The sequence below is a fragment of the Hemicordylus capensis genome, chromosome 1, assembly GCF_027244095.1.
Source record: "Hemicordylus capensis ecotype Gifberg chromosome 1, rHemCap1.1.pri, whole genome shotgun sequence".
Taxonomy (NCBI): Eukaryota; Metazoa; Chordata; class Lepidosauria; order Squamata; family Cordylidae; genus Hemicordylus; species Hemicordylus capensis.
The window spans coordinates 159,033,418-159,048,388 of record NC_069657.1 but is presented as its reverse complement, the minus strand read 5'-3'; the positions used below and the strand labels follow the sequence as shown (position 1 = coordinate 159,048,388).

General features: G+C 44.8%; 1 protein-coding gene across 3 annotated transcripts in view; it reads left to right on the top strand.

Annotated features, from left to right (window-relative positions):
• The window catches only part of IQCB1 (IQ motif containing B1), a 36,030-nt gene extending 22,770 nt beyond the window's left edge, over positions 1–13,260 (top strand). For all 3 annotated transcript variants that reach the window (XM_053265435.1, XM_053265426.1, XM_053265445.1), the window contains exons 10-14: positions 1,927–2,069; positions 3,582–3,730; positions 8,465–8,593; positions 10,509–10,665; positions 12,862–13,260. In XM_053265435.1, coding sequence (XP_053121410.1) covers positions 1,927–2,069; positions 3,582–3,730; positions 8,465–8,593; positions 10,509–10,665; positions 12,862–13,088 — 805 coding nt within the window. In that variant the 3' untranslated portion in view covers positions 13,089–13,260. The remainder of the gene's footprint in view (positions 1–1,926; positions 2,070–3,581; positions 3,731–8,464; positions 8,594–10,508; positions 10,666–12,861) is intronic.
• The last annotated feature ends 1,711 nt before the right edge of the window (positions 13,261–14,971 follow it).

Sequence of the window (14,971 nt, the reverse complement as noted above, 5' to 3'; positions counted from 1 at the left end):
CTAGTTACTAGTGGAGAGGAAAGTTGCTAATGTAATTTTCGGACCTCCGAAAAGTATAAGCATGCATATGTATTCAGTACTTGGTTTGGGCCCCTTTTGTAGCAATTACTGCCTCAATGCGGCGTGGCATGGATGCTATCAGCCTGTGGTACTGATGAGGTGTTATGGAAGACCAGTATGCTTCATTAGCGGCCTTCAGCTCTTCTGCATTGTTTGGTCTCATGTGTCTCATCCTTCTCTTGGCAATGCCCCATAGATTCTCTATGGGGTCAGGTCAGGCAAGTTTGCTGGCCAGTCAAGCACAGTACACTGTATACTTTTCAGAGGTCCGATATTGTTCTATTCTACAATCCTTGTCTTCTTGGTTCCATGTAATATTCTAATTTTCTGGGATTGTGGATTTGGGGTTTTCATGAGCTGTACGCCATGATCATCACAATTATAACAAATTAAGCCTTGACTTATCTCGCTTTGCATGTAATGCGTCTGTCTCATATATCAGTTTCACCTTTTAATTTGCATTACTGAAATTAATGGACTTTTGCACGATATTCTAATTTTCCGAGTTTCACCTGTATATAGATAGTTAAAGGTGGATGGTAGATTTATTAAGCATACATAAATCTTCCTAAAGTAGAAGTAATAAGATTTTTGCAAGAAGTTGGAAAATCCTGCCACATCAACTTCTTAGAATCATCTGAGAATGTCAGTAGTAATATAAACCACTAGTTATTTTAGGCCCGTTAAATAATGGGCGCTAGGAGAGTTGTGCGCTCCGGGCCCCCCACCGCCATTCCCCCTCCCGCCGCCGCCAGCCTCCATACTGCGGCTGGTCTCCCCGGCCAGGCAAGGGCCCCAAGGTCTTCCCCCCCCACCCGGCTTCGGCGGCGGCTCTGCCACCACCTCGGCCGGCTTCCCCTGCTGCCTCTTCCCCCCGCCTGGCTGCGGCGGCGGCGCCAGGCCTCGGCCATGGCTCTGTCGCCGCCTCGGCCGCACTGCGTCCTGTGGCCGAGGCGGCGGCTCTGCCGCCGCCTCAGCCAGCTTCCTCCGACGCCTTTTCCTCCCCACCCGGCTTCACGGCGGCCGCTTCTCCTTCTCCCATCCATCATGGCTGCCTGGTCCCGGCAGTCGTGTCTCCCTCAGCGTGTTCTGGGCATGCGCTCCGCGCATGCCCAGAACAGCCGAGGGAGACACAGATGCATGCCAAGCTCTTTATTATAGAGGATGATCCAGCTGGTGTTATGTACTTGGATTTGCTACAAGTTGAGTCTCCCTTATCCGAACTGCTTGGGACCAGAAGTGTTCTGGATTTTGGACTTTTCCAGATTTTGGAATATTTGCATATTTGTAATGAGATAACTTGGGCATGGGATCCAAGTCTAAACACGAAAGGTTACTGTACACTGTGTTTTTTATATTTTTTTTAGGTTTTATTTAAAGTATAAAAATGAATAAGCATTGCATTTACAATAACTACAGATAGCTGTAAATGTAATGAAAACTAGGCCACAACAAGTTGGTGCTGCGGGCGCACACCATGGTGGTTTCTGGATTTTGGAGCATTCCGGATTTTGTATTTACGGATTAGGGATACTCAACCTGTATTAACAGTGTCCCTGATCAAAGTCTCCTGAGTAAATGTAGTAGTCTTTCTAGTAGGCTTTTTCAAAGCATGTGGCTGGTCACTGCTGGAAACAGGTTGATGGACTAGAACAACACATGGGCTCAGTTTTGGGTCCCATTCAGCAATCAAATTAGCTATGATTCTACAAAAGCTTTAAATCAGTCCTATGGAGGAATACATTCCAAAGTGTTTATGGCTGACATATTAAGACACTATCTAAAGAAGAACCAAAGCCAGATATGGGTTTAAATATGGTTTTGAGGAACCTGAAGCAACAATTAATCACTAAAACTTCATTGTAGAGCTAAAAGAGAACAAGAGTTGCAAGATATAAAAAAGCAGAAAGAAGAAGAGAGTCTGCGCCAACAGTTGCAGCTTCAAAGACAGAGAGCCATGAGGCTTTTTCATGAACGACAACTTACACTACTGGAAATAGTCCATGCAGGTATGAGTATTGTAGAACTTAAGCACAAGTTAAGGGTTATTACAAAGACATTTCTTCAGGCAAAAAGCAAAATGTCCATGCTCTTCTTGTCGCCTGAAATTTCTTGTCTCCCAAGACATGCCCTGTGTCCTTGAACACTAAAGGCCTTCTCCTTACATGGCCAGGAATGTATGCAGGATGTATCAGTTTGACACCTTTTCTTTAAGGAGTGAAACATTAGGTTACATGAAATAACCCATAAGTAGTAGACTAAGAAACCAAACTTGTTAGATTATTCAGAGCTCATAAGTAAAATGTTTGCCATTTTGAGGCATATTCCAATATTAGTTGGAATATCTCTTCCTGGGTTCCCACGCCCACTACCCCACTCCCTATTTCCTTTACTTGTGGTGAAAAGGTAATTAGTATCCTGGAAGATCACAGACATCAAAAGAGAGCCATCCACATTCACTTGATCTGTGCATTGTATTGTATCCATTTGTTTCATTAGGTTGCACTCAGCCATTGAGGACCTAAATCAGGAACATCATCTCCATATTTTGGCCTGGATCTGAACCACTCATTATAATGAAACTCTATTCACTTATAATGAGTGGTTTGGATCCAGGCCAGAGTATGGAAAGATTAGGGCCATTCTCACGATCAAGCCTGAGGGCGAGCATGCAGGAAGCCTTGGAAATCTTGCCTTCCCCCGCAGACGATCATCCTGTTGGTGCTGAGCTTGCGGATTATGTGCCCAGACACTCTGACGCTGTCCCAGCAGCGCAGAGGCACAGGGCGCGAGTGCCTAGTCCTGGTCCTCAGATACCCAAAATGCACCATGCCAGTACGCTCTGCATTGTGGGGTTCTCCACGGCGATGGCTGGGAGCCCACTCCTGTGTCAGCACCAGCGGGTAGCAGCTGGTGCTGCCACAGGAGCAGTTAGCCCATGTGAAGGGTGCACTTGCACCCTTAACCTCTGCTGCTAGCAGGCTGCCTAAATGTATTTGCCACTGAGGCACCGCTGGGAGCCATGCAACTGCAGGCAGTTCTCACAGGCAGCCAAGCCAAGGCTGTCCTAGCCTGGTCTTGGTTGCTCATGAGAACAGCCTCATTATAGCAATAGCAATAGCACTTACGTTTATATACCGCTCTATAGCTGGAAGCTCTCTAATGATTTAGCATATTGCCCCCCAACATTCTGGGTACTCATTTATGTTATGCTACTCATTTGCCCAGATAGTTAGCCCAGTGAAGCTATATAGTAATAGCTGCATCCCTACACCATCTGATCTGAGAAGCTGAACATACCGTAGCATACAAGCCTATAGCTCTCTGATCCCCTGGAGACAAAATGCCCGCAGAGGCAGTTGTGGGGTATGTCAGAAAACAAGTCTGCTGTTTCAATGAAATTATATCATACAATACCGGATTTTTTTTCCCCTGGGCCTCCCACCTACTTAAACACAAACATGCTGTGCTTGTGTAATTAGAGGTTTCCTAACAGTGGTTCTGTATCCCTGATTTCCTAGGTCAGGTAGATAAACATATGCATGAAATGGAAGAGAAGTCGGCTTTAATTATCCAAAGAAACTGGAGAGCATTTAGGGCAAGGAGAAATTTTAATCTGCAAAAACAGTCTCTTAAGCAATATAAAGCAGCTGTCCTCATTCAGCGAGTGGTGAGTATGCAAACTAAGAGCAGGCATGGGACAAGATACACTGGTTTAGTGTAATTACACCTCTAGACTCACATGTTACTTGAAAAGGAAAAGCGAATGCACAGGGGTAAATTATCCCCTTGATCTTCCCATCAGACAGATACTGCTATGGCAAGGGAATTCAACTGGGGAATATTCCTTGTTCTGTTACCCTTTAAAAATTCCTGGACAAACCTGAGCTAGATTGGCCAATAGTCTGGCAAGAAACAAAGCTTCTAGGCACTTACCATGAGAAGAACTCTTCTTTCTTCTCTTCTTCTCCAGCAGACATGCCTGCCTGCCTACTTGTATCTGGATAACACCATGGCCTCAGATTTTTCATTTATTTGATTTATATACCACCCTTCCAAAAATGGCTCTGGGTGGTTGATGCTGGGCCCCAGCTGACAGCTTGACACATGGGTCAGAGCACCAGTCCATCTCATCATTGGCCATAGTGGTGGCATGTGTGCGTGTCTGTGTGTGTCAGCAGCACTAATGGGCAGACTGTGACACATCTGGTTGTGGAGCTGGCCAGGGTGGGGGCGAGCTGCCAGTGGTGTTGCAGTGGGTGTGGGTGACCATTAGTCACTCACCTTACATGACCAGCTCTGGCTAGCCCAGCGGTGGGAGGCTGGCCTTCAGGAAGACTAGCTGTTCCAACAAGTCCTCATCCAAGCATGCACGATGGGGTATCACCACATCCCCAGCCATGGAGAACACCCTCTCGCTCCGGACCCTGGTTGGTGGGCCTGAGAGGAACTGTCTGGCAACCACTATCATCTCCAACCAGACCTGGTGATGTGTTTCCCCAAACTGGCTTGGCTCCATCTCCCGACCTGCCATCAGCTGCTGCAGGTATTGGAGAACACACTGCTCATCACTTGTAGGGCTTTGTGGTATCCTCCCATACCTCTGGCAAGACACCAAGGAAGCCTTCTGTGAACCACAGGGTGGAATGCTAAGGCAGAACTACTGGCTCCCTTGGCCCTGCCAGGGAAACCACGTGGCTGGACCAGGAAGTGGTGGTGAGGCTGGTAGGGGTGGACTAGACACTAACAGTAGGTGCTCCAGCACCCTCCTCCTCACTAGCAGAGAGAGGACAGTGGTGGCCTCTGTCTAGCTCACCGCTGGCGGTCCCCAGGGGGCATGGCCACGTTAGCAAATGGGGCCATGTGCCCCATTTGCAGGTAAATTTTGATCAGCACCACGTTAGTAGCGCGGCTGGGAGTGCTTCTCCCTACTTGCAAAAGCAGGCAGGCACATTCCCAGCCAGTTGGGAATCCAGTGTTGGCTGAAGCCTTTCAAAAACCCAGATTGTTTGAACCTTCCCGCACAATGGTGGCTCTGCCCCTACTCCTCCTGGTTGCTCCCCAGCCTCCTCTCCTCAGCTTGCCTAATTTCTGCAACCAGGAGGTCCCTCCACCTGGGTAGCTGGTCAGGCATGATGGTTTTGCCCTTTTTCTTTGGGTCACATAGGCAGGACAATACATATGCTGCCGACACACCCAAGGGTATCCTGAGCCGATCCACCACTCCAATCCTTAGCCAGCCTGCCAAGGTGATTGTTTCCTCAGTGGTCAAGAGCTCAGCTATCGTCTTTTCGAGGAGAAAAGCAGCAGGCAAAGCCTGACTCAGCATTGCTGTCTTGGCACACAAACTGTTCAAGGCAACAAAGACCAGCTTGAGTGCCAAGACAACCTCAGAGATGAGCGCCCATTCCTGGGTTGGATAGCTCACACACCTTCAAGGTGCCAGAGCGTAAATGGCTGGCTCTTGTTCCTGCAGGTGCTGGCGCAAGAGCAAGGCGGAGTTCCACTGGGTTGGTAGATCCTGAGGGATCAGGTGTTTAGGTAGTTCTAGCTCAAGCAGCCTCTCCTTGAACATCGGCCTACCACTTTCACTCTGGTGGAAGTAAGCTGCTGTCTTGCAGCACTTCATCACACGAGCAGCTGTGGCGGCAGCAGGATGGTGCCCAGCACCTGGAGCAGGGATGTTGCACCTGACCACAGCCCCAGAAGGGCAGGTCGCATCCCATGTGACCAGGTTCAGAGTGTGCGCCACACAATGGATGGACACAAACTGAACCTGCTCACCTGCCCTAGTTAAATTCACAACACTGTCTATGACCATGAAGCCCCAGCGAAGATTTGCATGCCTGGACAGCCATCCCTCCACTTGGTGATCAATGGCCACCAACAGCTCCTCTGGCATTTGGTTAGTGTCCAGCACCTCCACACACAGCACAGCCCACCTTGGCTTTGCTGCAGGGGAGGGGCTGACCACACCCTCACCAGCAGATGTCCCCTTGCTCTCCTGTGCCCACCAGTGCACCATGAAGTACAGGAAAGCAGCATACCTCCTACGTCAGCTGGTCCACAGATTTGCAGTGAAGTGCACGCTTGTCAGGGCTTCTGCGCACAGCAGCCCTGACACTGTCTTCCTGCACGCCTGCTACCGGGAGGCCACCACTGACCTGCTGAAGCTGGTGTATGAGAGGGATGTTATAATCGGGGGAAGGAGTTGGAACAGCCAGCAGAACCCAGCATTCTCCACCACTTGGCATGATTGTCATCCAAAGTGCTTCAATCCCCAGTGGCCTGGGTGATGAGATGATGCTCTGAGCAACCAGACCACTTGCCCACTGACTGCACACACTGCACACACAACTTCCCCTGCTTGGGAGCAGGTGCCTTGCTGCTACTCAAGGACACACCAGGGCTATTGCTGCTTGTAGTAGGGATCCCCGGGTGAAGCCATCGCAGATGCTGCAGCATCCCTTACCAAGTGGCAAGACACTTAGGGTCCTCAACCCTGCTGATCTGTGTCCCACAATGGATGCAGGCAGCATGGCTTGGGTCACCAGGGCAGAGCTCAAAGTGGTCCCACACAATGCTGCTATTAGTCCAGGACCATTTTGGTGGTGGTAGTACTGGGGCTGCCAGTCAAGCACCCACCCACCCACCCACAAAGTGAGAAGACCACAAGAAACACCAGATAATGGGGAGGGGGGACAAGAAACACCAGGGGAGCAGCCTGAGCAGGCTGTGCACCAGATAGAAGTCACAGAACACCAGCCTGCAAAAAAAAAAGTCAAATCCAGGTAGGCACACAGGCAGCAGTAACAGGTGCAGCTTGGGACTGCAAAAGGAAAAACAAACAGTCAGCACAGCACACTGTTAGTAAAACCACTGGGGGGCTGGCTACAAGCAATAATGGTGGGTGGGGGGTCCACCCTAGGAAAAAAGTCAAAGCAGCACAGAGCTAAAGCCACTGGGGATGCTGGTACAATGTGTAAAAAAAAAAAAAATAGGGAGAGGGAAGGAAAGCAGTTGTTGTTGGCACAGCAGATTAAAAGGGAGAGGGGGGATAGAGAGACAGATAAGCCCAGCATGCACACTCTGTTTCTCCACTGGGCCAGGTAGGCCCACGGCTACCACTCTGCTCTCCTCTGCTGCTGCAGTCTCTGTCCTTCCTCTCTTCTGATGTATCCTTCCTTTTTAAGAGGCACTGGCACACTGTAAGGGCTATCTGACTCCCAGGCCTTTAAATACTTTTTGAAACTCCCTCCTTTGGCCTCCTCCTTCCCTGCTCTGTCAGCCCTGGCCAATGGGAGCGCAGTTGCTCATCCCAATACTTGATTTAAATGATAACAAGCCAACCAAAAAGCAAGGAAATCTCAAGCCAATTGGAAGTCAGTGCCAGAAAACCAATCAGCAAAGGAAAAATAGGACCAAACATGGCCCCCAAAACATTCAAATCGATTCAAGCTCGAAATGAAGTCATCTCTATTCGAAGCTGAAATAGGTCCTTCATTTTAAGGGTTTTTCATTTCAAGTTTGAATCACTCAAAATGGCTTGAATCAATTCAAATCATTTTGCACATCTCTATGGGAGTCAGCATTCAAGTTCCCAGAAGCTGATAGTTCAAAATGGCAGCAATGATCTGACTTCATTATCAAGTTGTGAAAGAGTACAGTAGGAGGTGTGATCTGCTTCATCTGAGGAGTAGGTCTGTGGCATTTGCAAGTGACACAGTAGGATGTCCCATCCACAGCCCCTTGCTCTTCTCAGAAGGACTTTGGTGATGCAATGCATAAAGTATACGTAGTGCAAAAAGGAACAAGAAGCAATCTTCTTTATATTATATGCTACAGTCTTATAGAAATCTGTAGAGCTAGAGAAGCCCATATACAGAGGGAATTGAGCCTCTCAGCTTGTCATGGACCAATGAATTTTGGTCTGTTCACCCCAGAAAGCAAACTCTCTGATGTAGCCTCCGTGAGACAGTCTTTTGGACCAAAACTGTCTGCTTTAGGATTTTCCATTAAGCCTAAAGACCAAGTGAAAAGCTCAAAGAGTAAGGGCAGAATTGGTGCCCATGCTTCACACTTACTTGGCAAGAGACCTACTGTCAGACCTTGGTAGTCATTCCTTTATAAAAACAAAGGTCCATATATGGAGCACTGAACTGAGAGTCATACTGTTGCCATTGTTTTAGGGGACATCCATGGAGAGAATATTGTGGGAAATTTGGTTTAATGGGGTCCAGAGAATGTATTTGTTAATTTGTGAATGGGATTCTGTGACATTTTTCTCTATGAAGATTCTCCAAGCTCACCAGAACAGCTCTTAAGAAAGTGCCTTGTGGCCAAGATTCAGACTCTGAATAGCTGTCATTTTTTTCTTTCTTATTTATTCCTTTTGTTTCCACAGGTGCTTAAATTCTTAGAAAAACAAAAGAAAAGGAAGACCTATTCTCTCTGGAAACAGCCGAGGTCCCTTTCTGATGAACAAAAGCTGTTATTGCAGGAAAAAATTAAAGACTACATCACACGGCACCCGGTACATCATAATGCCTCCTAACTTCAGGACACTCTTTCTATACCAGTCTGTCAAGGAACCCTCCAACAAACCTGGGTGTTGCAAAGATTTCTGGGGCACATTCTAGGGCTCTATTGCTGAGTGCACAAGGCACTCTCTAGACCAGGGCTGCACAACTTCGACCCTCCAGCTGTTGAAGTATAACTCCCATAGTTCTTAGCCACAGTGGCCAGTAGTCCGGGAGGATGGAAGTTGTAGTCCATCACCTGCATGAGGGCCAAAGTTGTGCAGCCCCTCATCTAGAACCATTGTGCTGTCCCATTGGGTGGGTTGACGTAATGGTAGCACCAAGCACCCCCTGCTCTGGGAGCACATGCTCCCCTCCCCTCAGCACCAGCCCTGCCCAAGCCTTTGCTTCCTGTCCAGGTTCCAATAGGCAGAGAGTGGTGAGTTTGGACATCATGACCAACCGTGGCATGTTCTGCCCTACTTCTGCCAGGGAACCCAACATTTGTAACTTACTCCCAGTCTCAGTTACAGATGTCTGATTTCCTGACAGAAGTAGGGCAGAATATGCCAAGATTGTTCGTGATATCTGACCCCACCAGTCTGCATATTGGAACCTAGACAGGGAGTAGAGGCTCACTCAGTGATGCAGGGAGCCCACGCTCCTGGGGCTGCAGGTGCTTGTGCAAACCTCAGGTGCCACCTGCCCATTGTTTCATGACTGAGTGCAGCCTGAAATGCACCCATCACTCTCCCACAATGGCACACTGTAGAGGGAGATTGGTAGTGATGGAGATTGGTCAAGCTGCCTTTCAAGGAAGTTTGCTTGTCATTGCTGATCTCCCAACTGAGCAGTCTCACATAAGCTTCTAAGGAACTCTGCCTTTGTAGGAGCACCATTTGAAACACAGTGCTACAGAGCAATGGGATAAGATGTTCCTTAGCACCATACTGGCACTAGCCCTGATTTGTATTGGTAACTTGATAATCATACAAGCTAATTGGGTATGGGATTCTATTAATTATGTCCTGATTGCAACCACTCTTCTTCATCCTATACAAGTAGACTGATTTTGAAGCAGCTTCTGGCTTAGTCAATTTCACTTCTAAGGCAAACCTTGAAAAAAGAAGAAAAATGTTCTTGAAATGGCAGGACATTCCCAAGTAGCTGTGCACTATACATATTTCTAATGAGAGCGTTACATGTGTGGCCATGTGGAGATGCATATATCCTTTAGGATACTGATACTAAAATATTTAAGAAAAGATTTTAAAACTAAAACCTGGCATTTAAAATTACAAGCATTGTTGTGTCAAGGCACTATCCAGTAGGTGTCCATAAGAGCTGTATATTAATCTGTCACAGTAATTCTGCTGGCAGCTAGTTCCTGCTTTTTTGCAGAAACTGCTTTAGATTCCAAGTCTATCCTTGGCAAGAGGCCATGACAGGAGAGAACAAACTGTAGAGCCATCATCAGTGGCAATGATGGCTTTACATTATGGCCTCCCAAATCCCAAAAAGTTACCGGCTTTACACAGCCTTTATTGGAGTTCTGCACTCTTTACCCAATGTACAGTAGCACCAGTAATGCATAAATATCTGCAGTTTATATAAACTGAAGAGTAAGCCATGCATATACTGATCTCTGCTTATTTGGACTGTGAAATACAAGATTTGGGGGTTGCTTAGGATTTTGGTGTGTTTTTCTAACCATTAATGTAATAATACGCATTTGCTTCTTCCTGAGTCCTAATTAGGAAACTAAATTTATTCAGTGATGGATTGATGGCTTCAGGGAGAAAACACAGGAAGGAGCATAGTTATTAGATTTACAAGTACCAAAGGATTGCAAATGTTGTGCTGCAGACATCCACAAAGGTTTGAAGCTGATAACCGCTAACCGTGACAGGCATCATTATTTTTCTCCAGGCTTCTGAGATGTCAGAAGAAATGAGCAGGGAACTTCATCAGCAGGCCCAGGAAAAGCTGACCCAGTATGTACTAAAAAGAAGCCTGGAACGCAAGGCAGAGCAGCACAGAGAGGCTTTACTAGCCCAGGTCCAGACCGATGTGAATCAGCTGATGAGTATGTATCCACCTCATTCTTTAGACCTCCTCAGACTTTCCTCTTATGTTAGTGTTACTGCAGTTAATGTTGATAAAGATAGATGCTAAAATTAATGCATGCTACTAGTAGGTGCTGCTACTCTTAAATTGAGAGTTTCCTGTGGAGATCATTATTTACTGTGTAAATTATCCTATCCTGATGTCAAGTTATTTGGATTATGTGCCTCTTCCCCCCACTCCCTCCTCACAATGACCCTCTGCCTAATTCTAATCATGGGTATTTGGAAGTTGTCCCAATGTAACTTACTAGTAAGTAAGTATGTATATGTAGAAATGTCTACATTTATTTGAGCATCATCTCTAACCAGTCCCAGGAATGGTTGATCTCCTGAGATACTCATTTTAATGTTAAAAGGCTACAGTGCAGGTTATATCATCTGCTCCAGTTCTTTTGTGTAGTACTGAGAATATTTCTATGAGGATGTTTTAGAAAATGTAACGGAAATCTTCAACATGCAGTGTGGGCAACTGTTCTACAGATGTTTTCCAAAACACTCTTATATTTGACTTTATGATCTCTAGAATAGCCCAAGAAATTTTGGTGCTGGAGGAAAGAAATCCAAATGATATCCCCTCACAGTGGAATAATAAAAGAAATAGTTGTTAATTTGCTGCCCTTTAATGGTACTCCAGAATTTGCCACCTGAGACAGACTGCCTCACCCTGCCTCATGGTAGGACCAACCCTGCTGGCTCCTTCCAGTGCTTCCTGAGCTGACTCCTTACAGAGTTGTAGCCTGTAATCCAGTCCACTTAGTTGAGTTATTCTAGAGCACCTGGTTTGTCCTTGAGCTGCAGGTTTTAGTTTTGGTGATTTTTAGTCCTCACACAGTTTTTTAAAAATCACATATTCTATATTCCAATCATGGCTGTTACTTTTGCATCTTATTTATTTATGGAGATGGGAATTGGATGCATGGGATTATGCCAAATTTACTGAAAGAGCAAACCCACACAAGCCTCATCTTTTGAAATGAGGGAAGTGAAGAATATGGATTTTTCCCTACACCCACAAATAAGAAATTAACAGAAGGGAAAACATCACATATATGACAAATAGGTCAATGGTGTAATTTGTGTAAAATCAGCTCATATACACACAAAAAGGCATGGATAATGAGGCAGAGCAGTGGCCAGGACATTGCAAGATACTTGTCCAGACAACCTGTGAGAAAGCTTGTTACTTTTTAATGAGTACAAACTTGCAAATGAAGAAGAAAACCCTGGGAATAGAGCAGTAATATTTTTGTAATGGAACACAGAATAACGCATGGGTGCACCAGCTGTATATATGTGTATGCATGCATATATTTGCAGACAAATTCTTAACAGGCCAAAAAACTTGCTCCAAATCATCCAGTGAATTACATGGTAATCTATCGGATAGAACTACTGATGTGGTTCAGTGATAATCTTAAACTATAATTTAAATGGCCATGGATGAGCCTGTAATAAGCCTTAAGTTCACATGCTCCCCTCCCTGCGCACAGTGAAATAAACCAGGATTAAATTTGACAATTTGGTTAACTAATCGTAGTTTGAACAAGCCACAGTTCTCCAAATGCAGCCATGACAGAGATCTGTGGTTAGTTCAAAAGGGAAAGCAGAAATGTTTGACTCCTCTATGCTCACACATGAAGGGGTGGGTATGTTCATGAGCCTCAGGCTCATGCAGGCTGATTCTTGTGAAACAAAACCATATCTTGATGTCTGAGCTAGGCCACTGACCCCCCGCATCCAAATGCAATGCTCTGTCAATTGTATCAACCGGAAACTGAGTTAAATTGCAGCATGTGAAGTTTTTAAAAATTTCTCTTTTAATTCATATGCTTCGTGTGGCATGCACTATTCCTGTTTTTCTGAAATATGAAAGCTTGAAGGCATAGAAACATGGATTAACAGTTGCATAACTGTAGAATAGTATTGTAAAAGGAGTCAACCACTGGTCTGTAGATAGAATGTGAATGGACCCAAAAGAAGGGGAGTCATGAAGAGTGAAGGAATGTTGTCCTAAAACAATTAGATCTAATAAAATTGATCTTTATTGTGTAGCAAAAACATTTTCTTGAAATGTATCATAGACAAACAGCCTAAGATGGTCAGTCTAGTTTCCTAAGGAAAAGGTTATTGATTTTCCCACCCTCCTTTTGTCACAGATGCTCCAAGTCTAGCAGAATCCAATGTGAAAGATTTGAATCTCTTTATGAGTAGATCAGTTCCTGTGGTAGCCAAAGCAAAACAATTGCATAGTGCCATGTTGAAATACACACGCTGGCCCTGGTGGAAGAAGCTTGGAGAAGAATTTTTAGATGAAGAAGTGTGCTCTGATGATCTTCTGGATGCTGAAGTAGGAGCTTTGTTCATTGGTGGAAGTCACTCATAATTTGAAGATAATATACTGTAGTGAAGTTTTGTGTTATTATGTACTGTGTCTGCTACGGGGAAGACCATGTCCCAAGATGGTTTAGCTAGTACTCCCTCCTACACAGATGTAATTTAATTTTTCAGGTGAATTATTACTAATAAAATAAGTTTGTATTTATACAAAAAGATGACACAGCTGTTAGCTTTTTGAATTGGGGATAAAATAAACTAATTTGGGATTTAGGTTTCTATATTATAGATGCTAAATTCTAACCAAAAAGACTAAATTAATCATTTAGGGAAATTGACACATTCAAAACTTGTATAATTAGGTTTTTTAAAGATATACATATGTGCACGTGCACACGCACACACGAATCAATTTTACAGCCATAGGTCATACAGAGAACATACAAAGATTAAAACAAGATTAAAAGCAAAATATGCCAGCAGTAATATAATACAGAATTATCAAGACAAAACAATGGCTCCTAAGAATTAAATCTAAAACAGGATCTCAGTCTAATAGCGACATAAAAGAATTTCGCCACCACCTTAGTAACCTCATTATCTTGATCCTCAAGACAAAAATTCAAATAAAAGGAGTCAGCTCTTCCTGGGAATTGCTCTAACAGAGGGAATATGAGTTCTTTCCTAATATCAGAGTACAGGGAGCAATATAATAGCACATGAGAAACTGTTTCAGGGAGGCTTGCACCACAAGGGCATAGGCCAAAATCTGACGATCCCTTATTAAATCTTTTTTCCAAAAGGGCTGAAGGCAGCACATTCATACAGGCCCTAGTGAAAGGTATCCTAAACTTTAAAAAGTGTAGGGAAGCTAAATATTTAGCACCTCTATTCCCCGAAGGGGGCATGATACCAAAAAATAGAGGAGAGCAGGTCCTATTTCCCCTAGAAACAAGATTCTGGTGCTCAATGTCATGAAGGCGTTGTATAAGTGTAACCTTAGCCTTCTCATTTCCCATGAGTAAAATTTCAGAAGGAGATAGACCCATTTGCAATATTTTGTTGTTGACATATGACAGCCAAGGGCTAGGAAAGGAGTCTCTCCATAGAAACAAAAAATAGGAGGGCTCCTGAATATCCAAGCAAAGTTTAATCCATCTGGTGAAAGTAAGTTCCCATACTTTAAAAAAAAAAATAGTAAGGGATCCAGATACCAAACATAAGGCTTAATAAGGTACACATCTGGGTACCCCAAAGATAGCCCTAAGAAATAATGACTGAACCGTTTCCATCTCTGATGTTACTCCCTGAATCCAAAGTGGGATGCCATAAAGTAATTGAGCTACAATCTTTGCTCGAAAAACTTGGAGAGCCATAGGTATATACTGGCCTCCTTTTGGAATAGTAGAATCGCAGAAGAGCGTTGAGAGTTTTACGAGCAATAGAGATAGAATACAATCTTTGAGATTTCCAGCTAATATTATATTGGAAATGTATACCAAGGTATTTGAATTTATAAACCTGCTCAATATTTTCCTTATTTACCACCCACTTATAAAGTTTCCTAGCTTTAGTGAAAACCAGGACCTTAGATTTCTCATAGTTAATAGATAAGTTATTGTCATTGCAATAATGGGCAAAGGCTGCCAGCAATCTAAGGAGACCAAGAGGGGTCTGGGACAAAAACACCGCATCATCCACATATAGCAAAACTGGCGCACGGATGTCGGCCAATTTCGGGGCATGTGAATCTACCATTTCTAAACACTGCACTAAATCATTGATTAAAAGATTAAACAATGAAGGGGCCAAAACACAACCCTGCCTGACCCCACGAGTGGTGGGGATTGAATCAGAGCCCCATTGGGAGCATGTCTGACTTGGATAGAAGAATTGACATGGAGCTGCATAATCAGGAACAACAACCTTTTG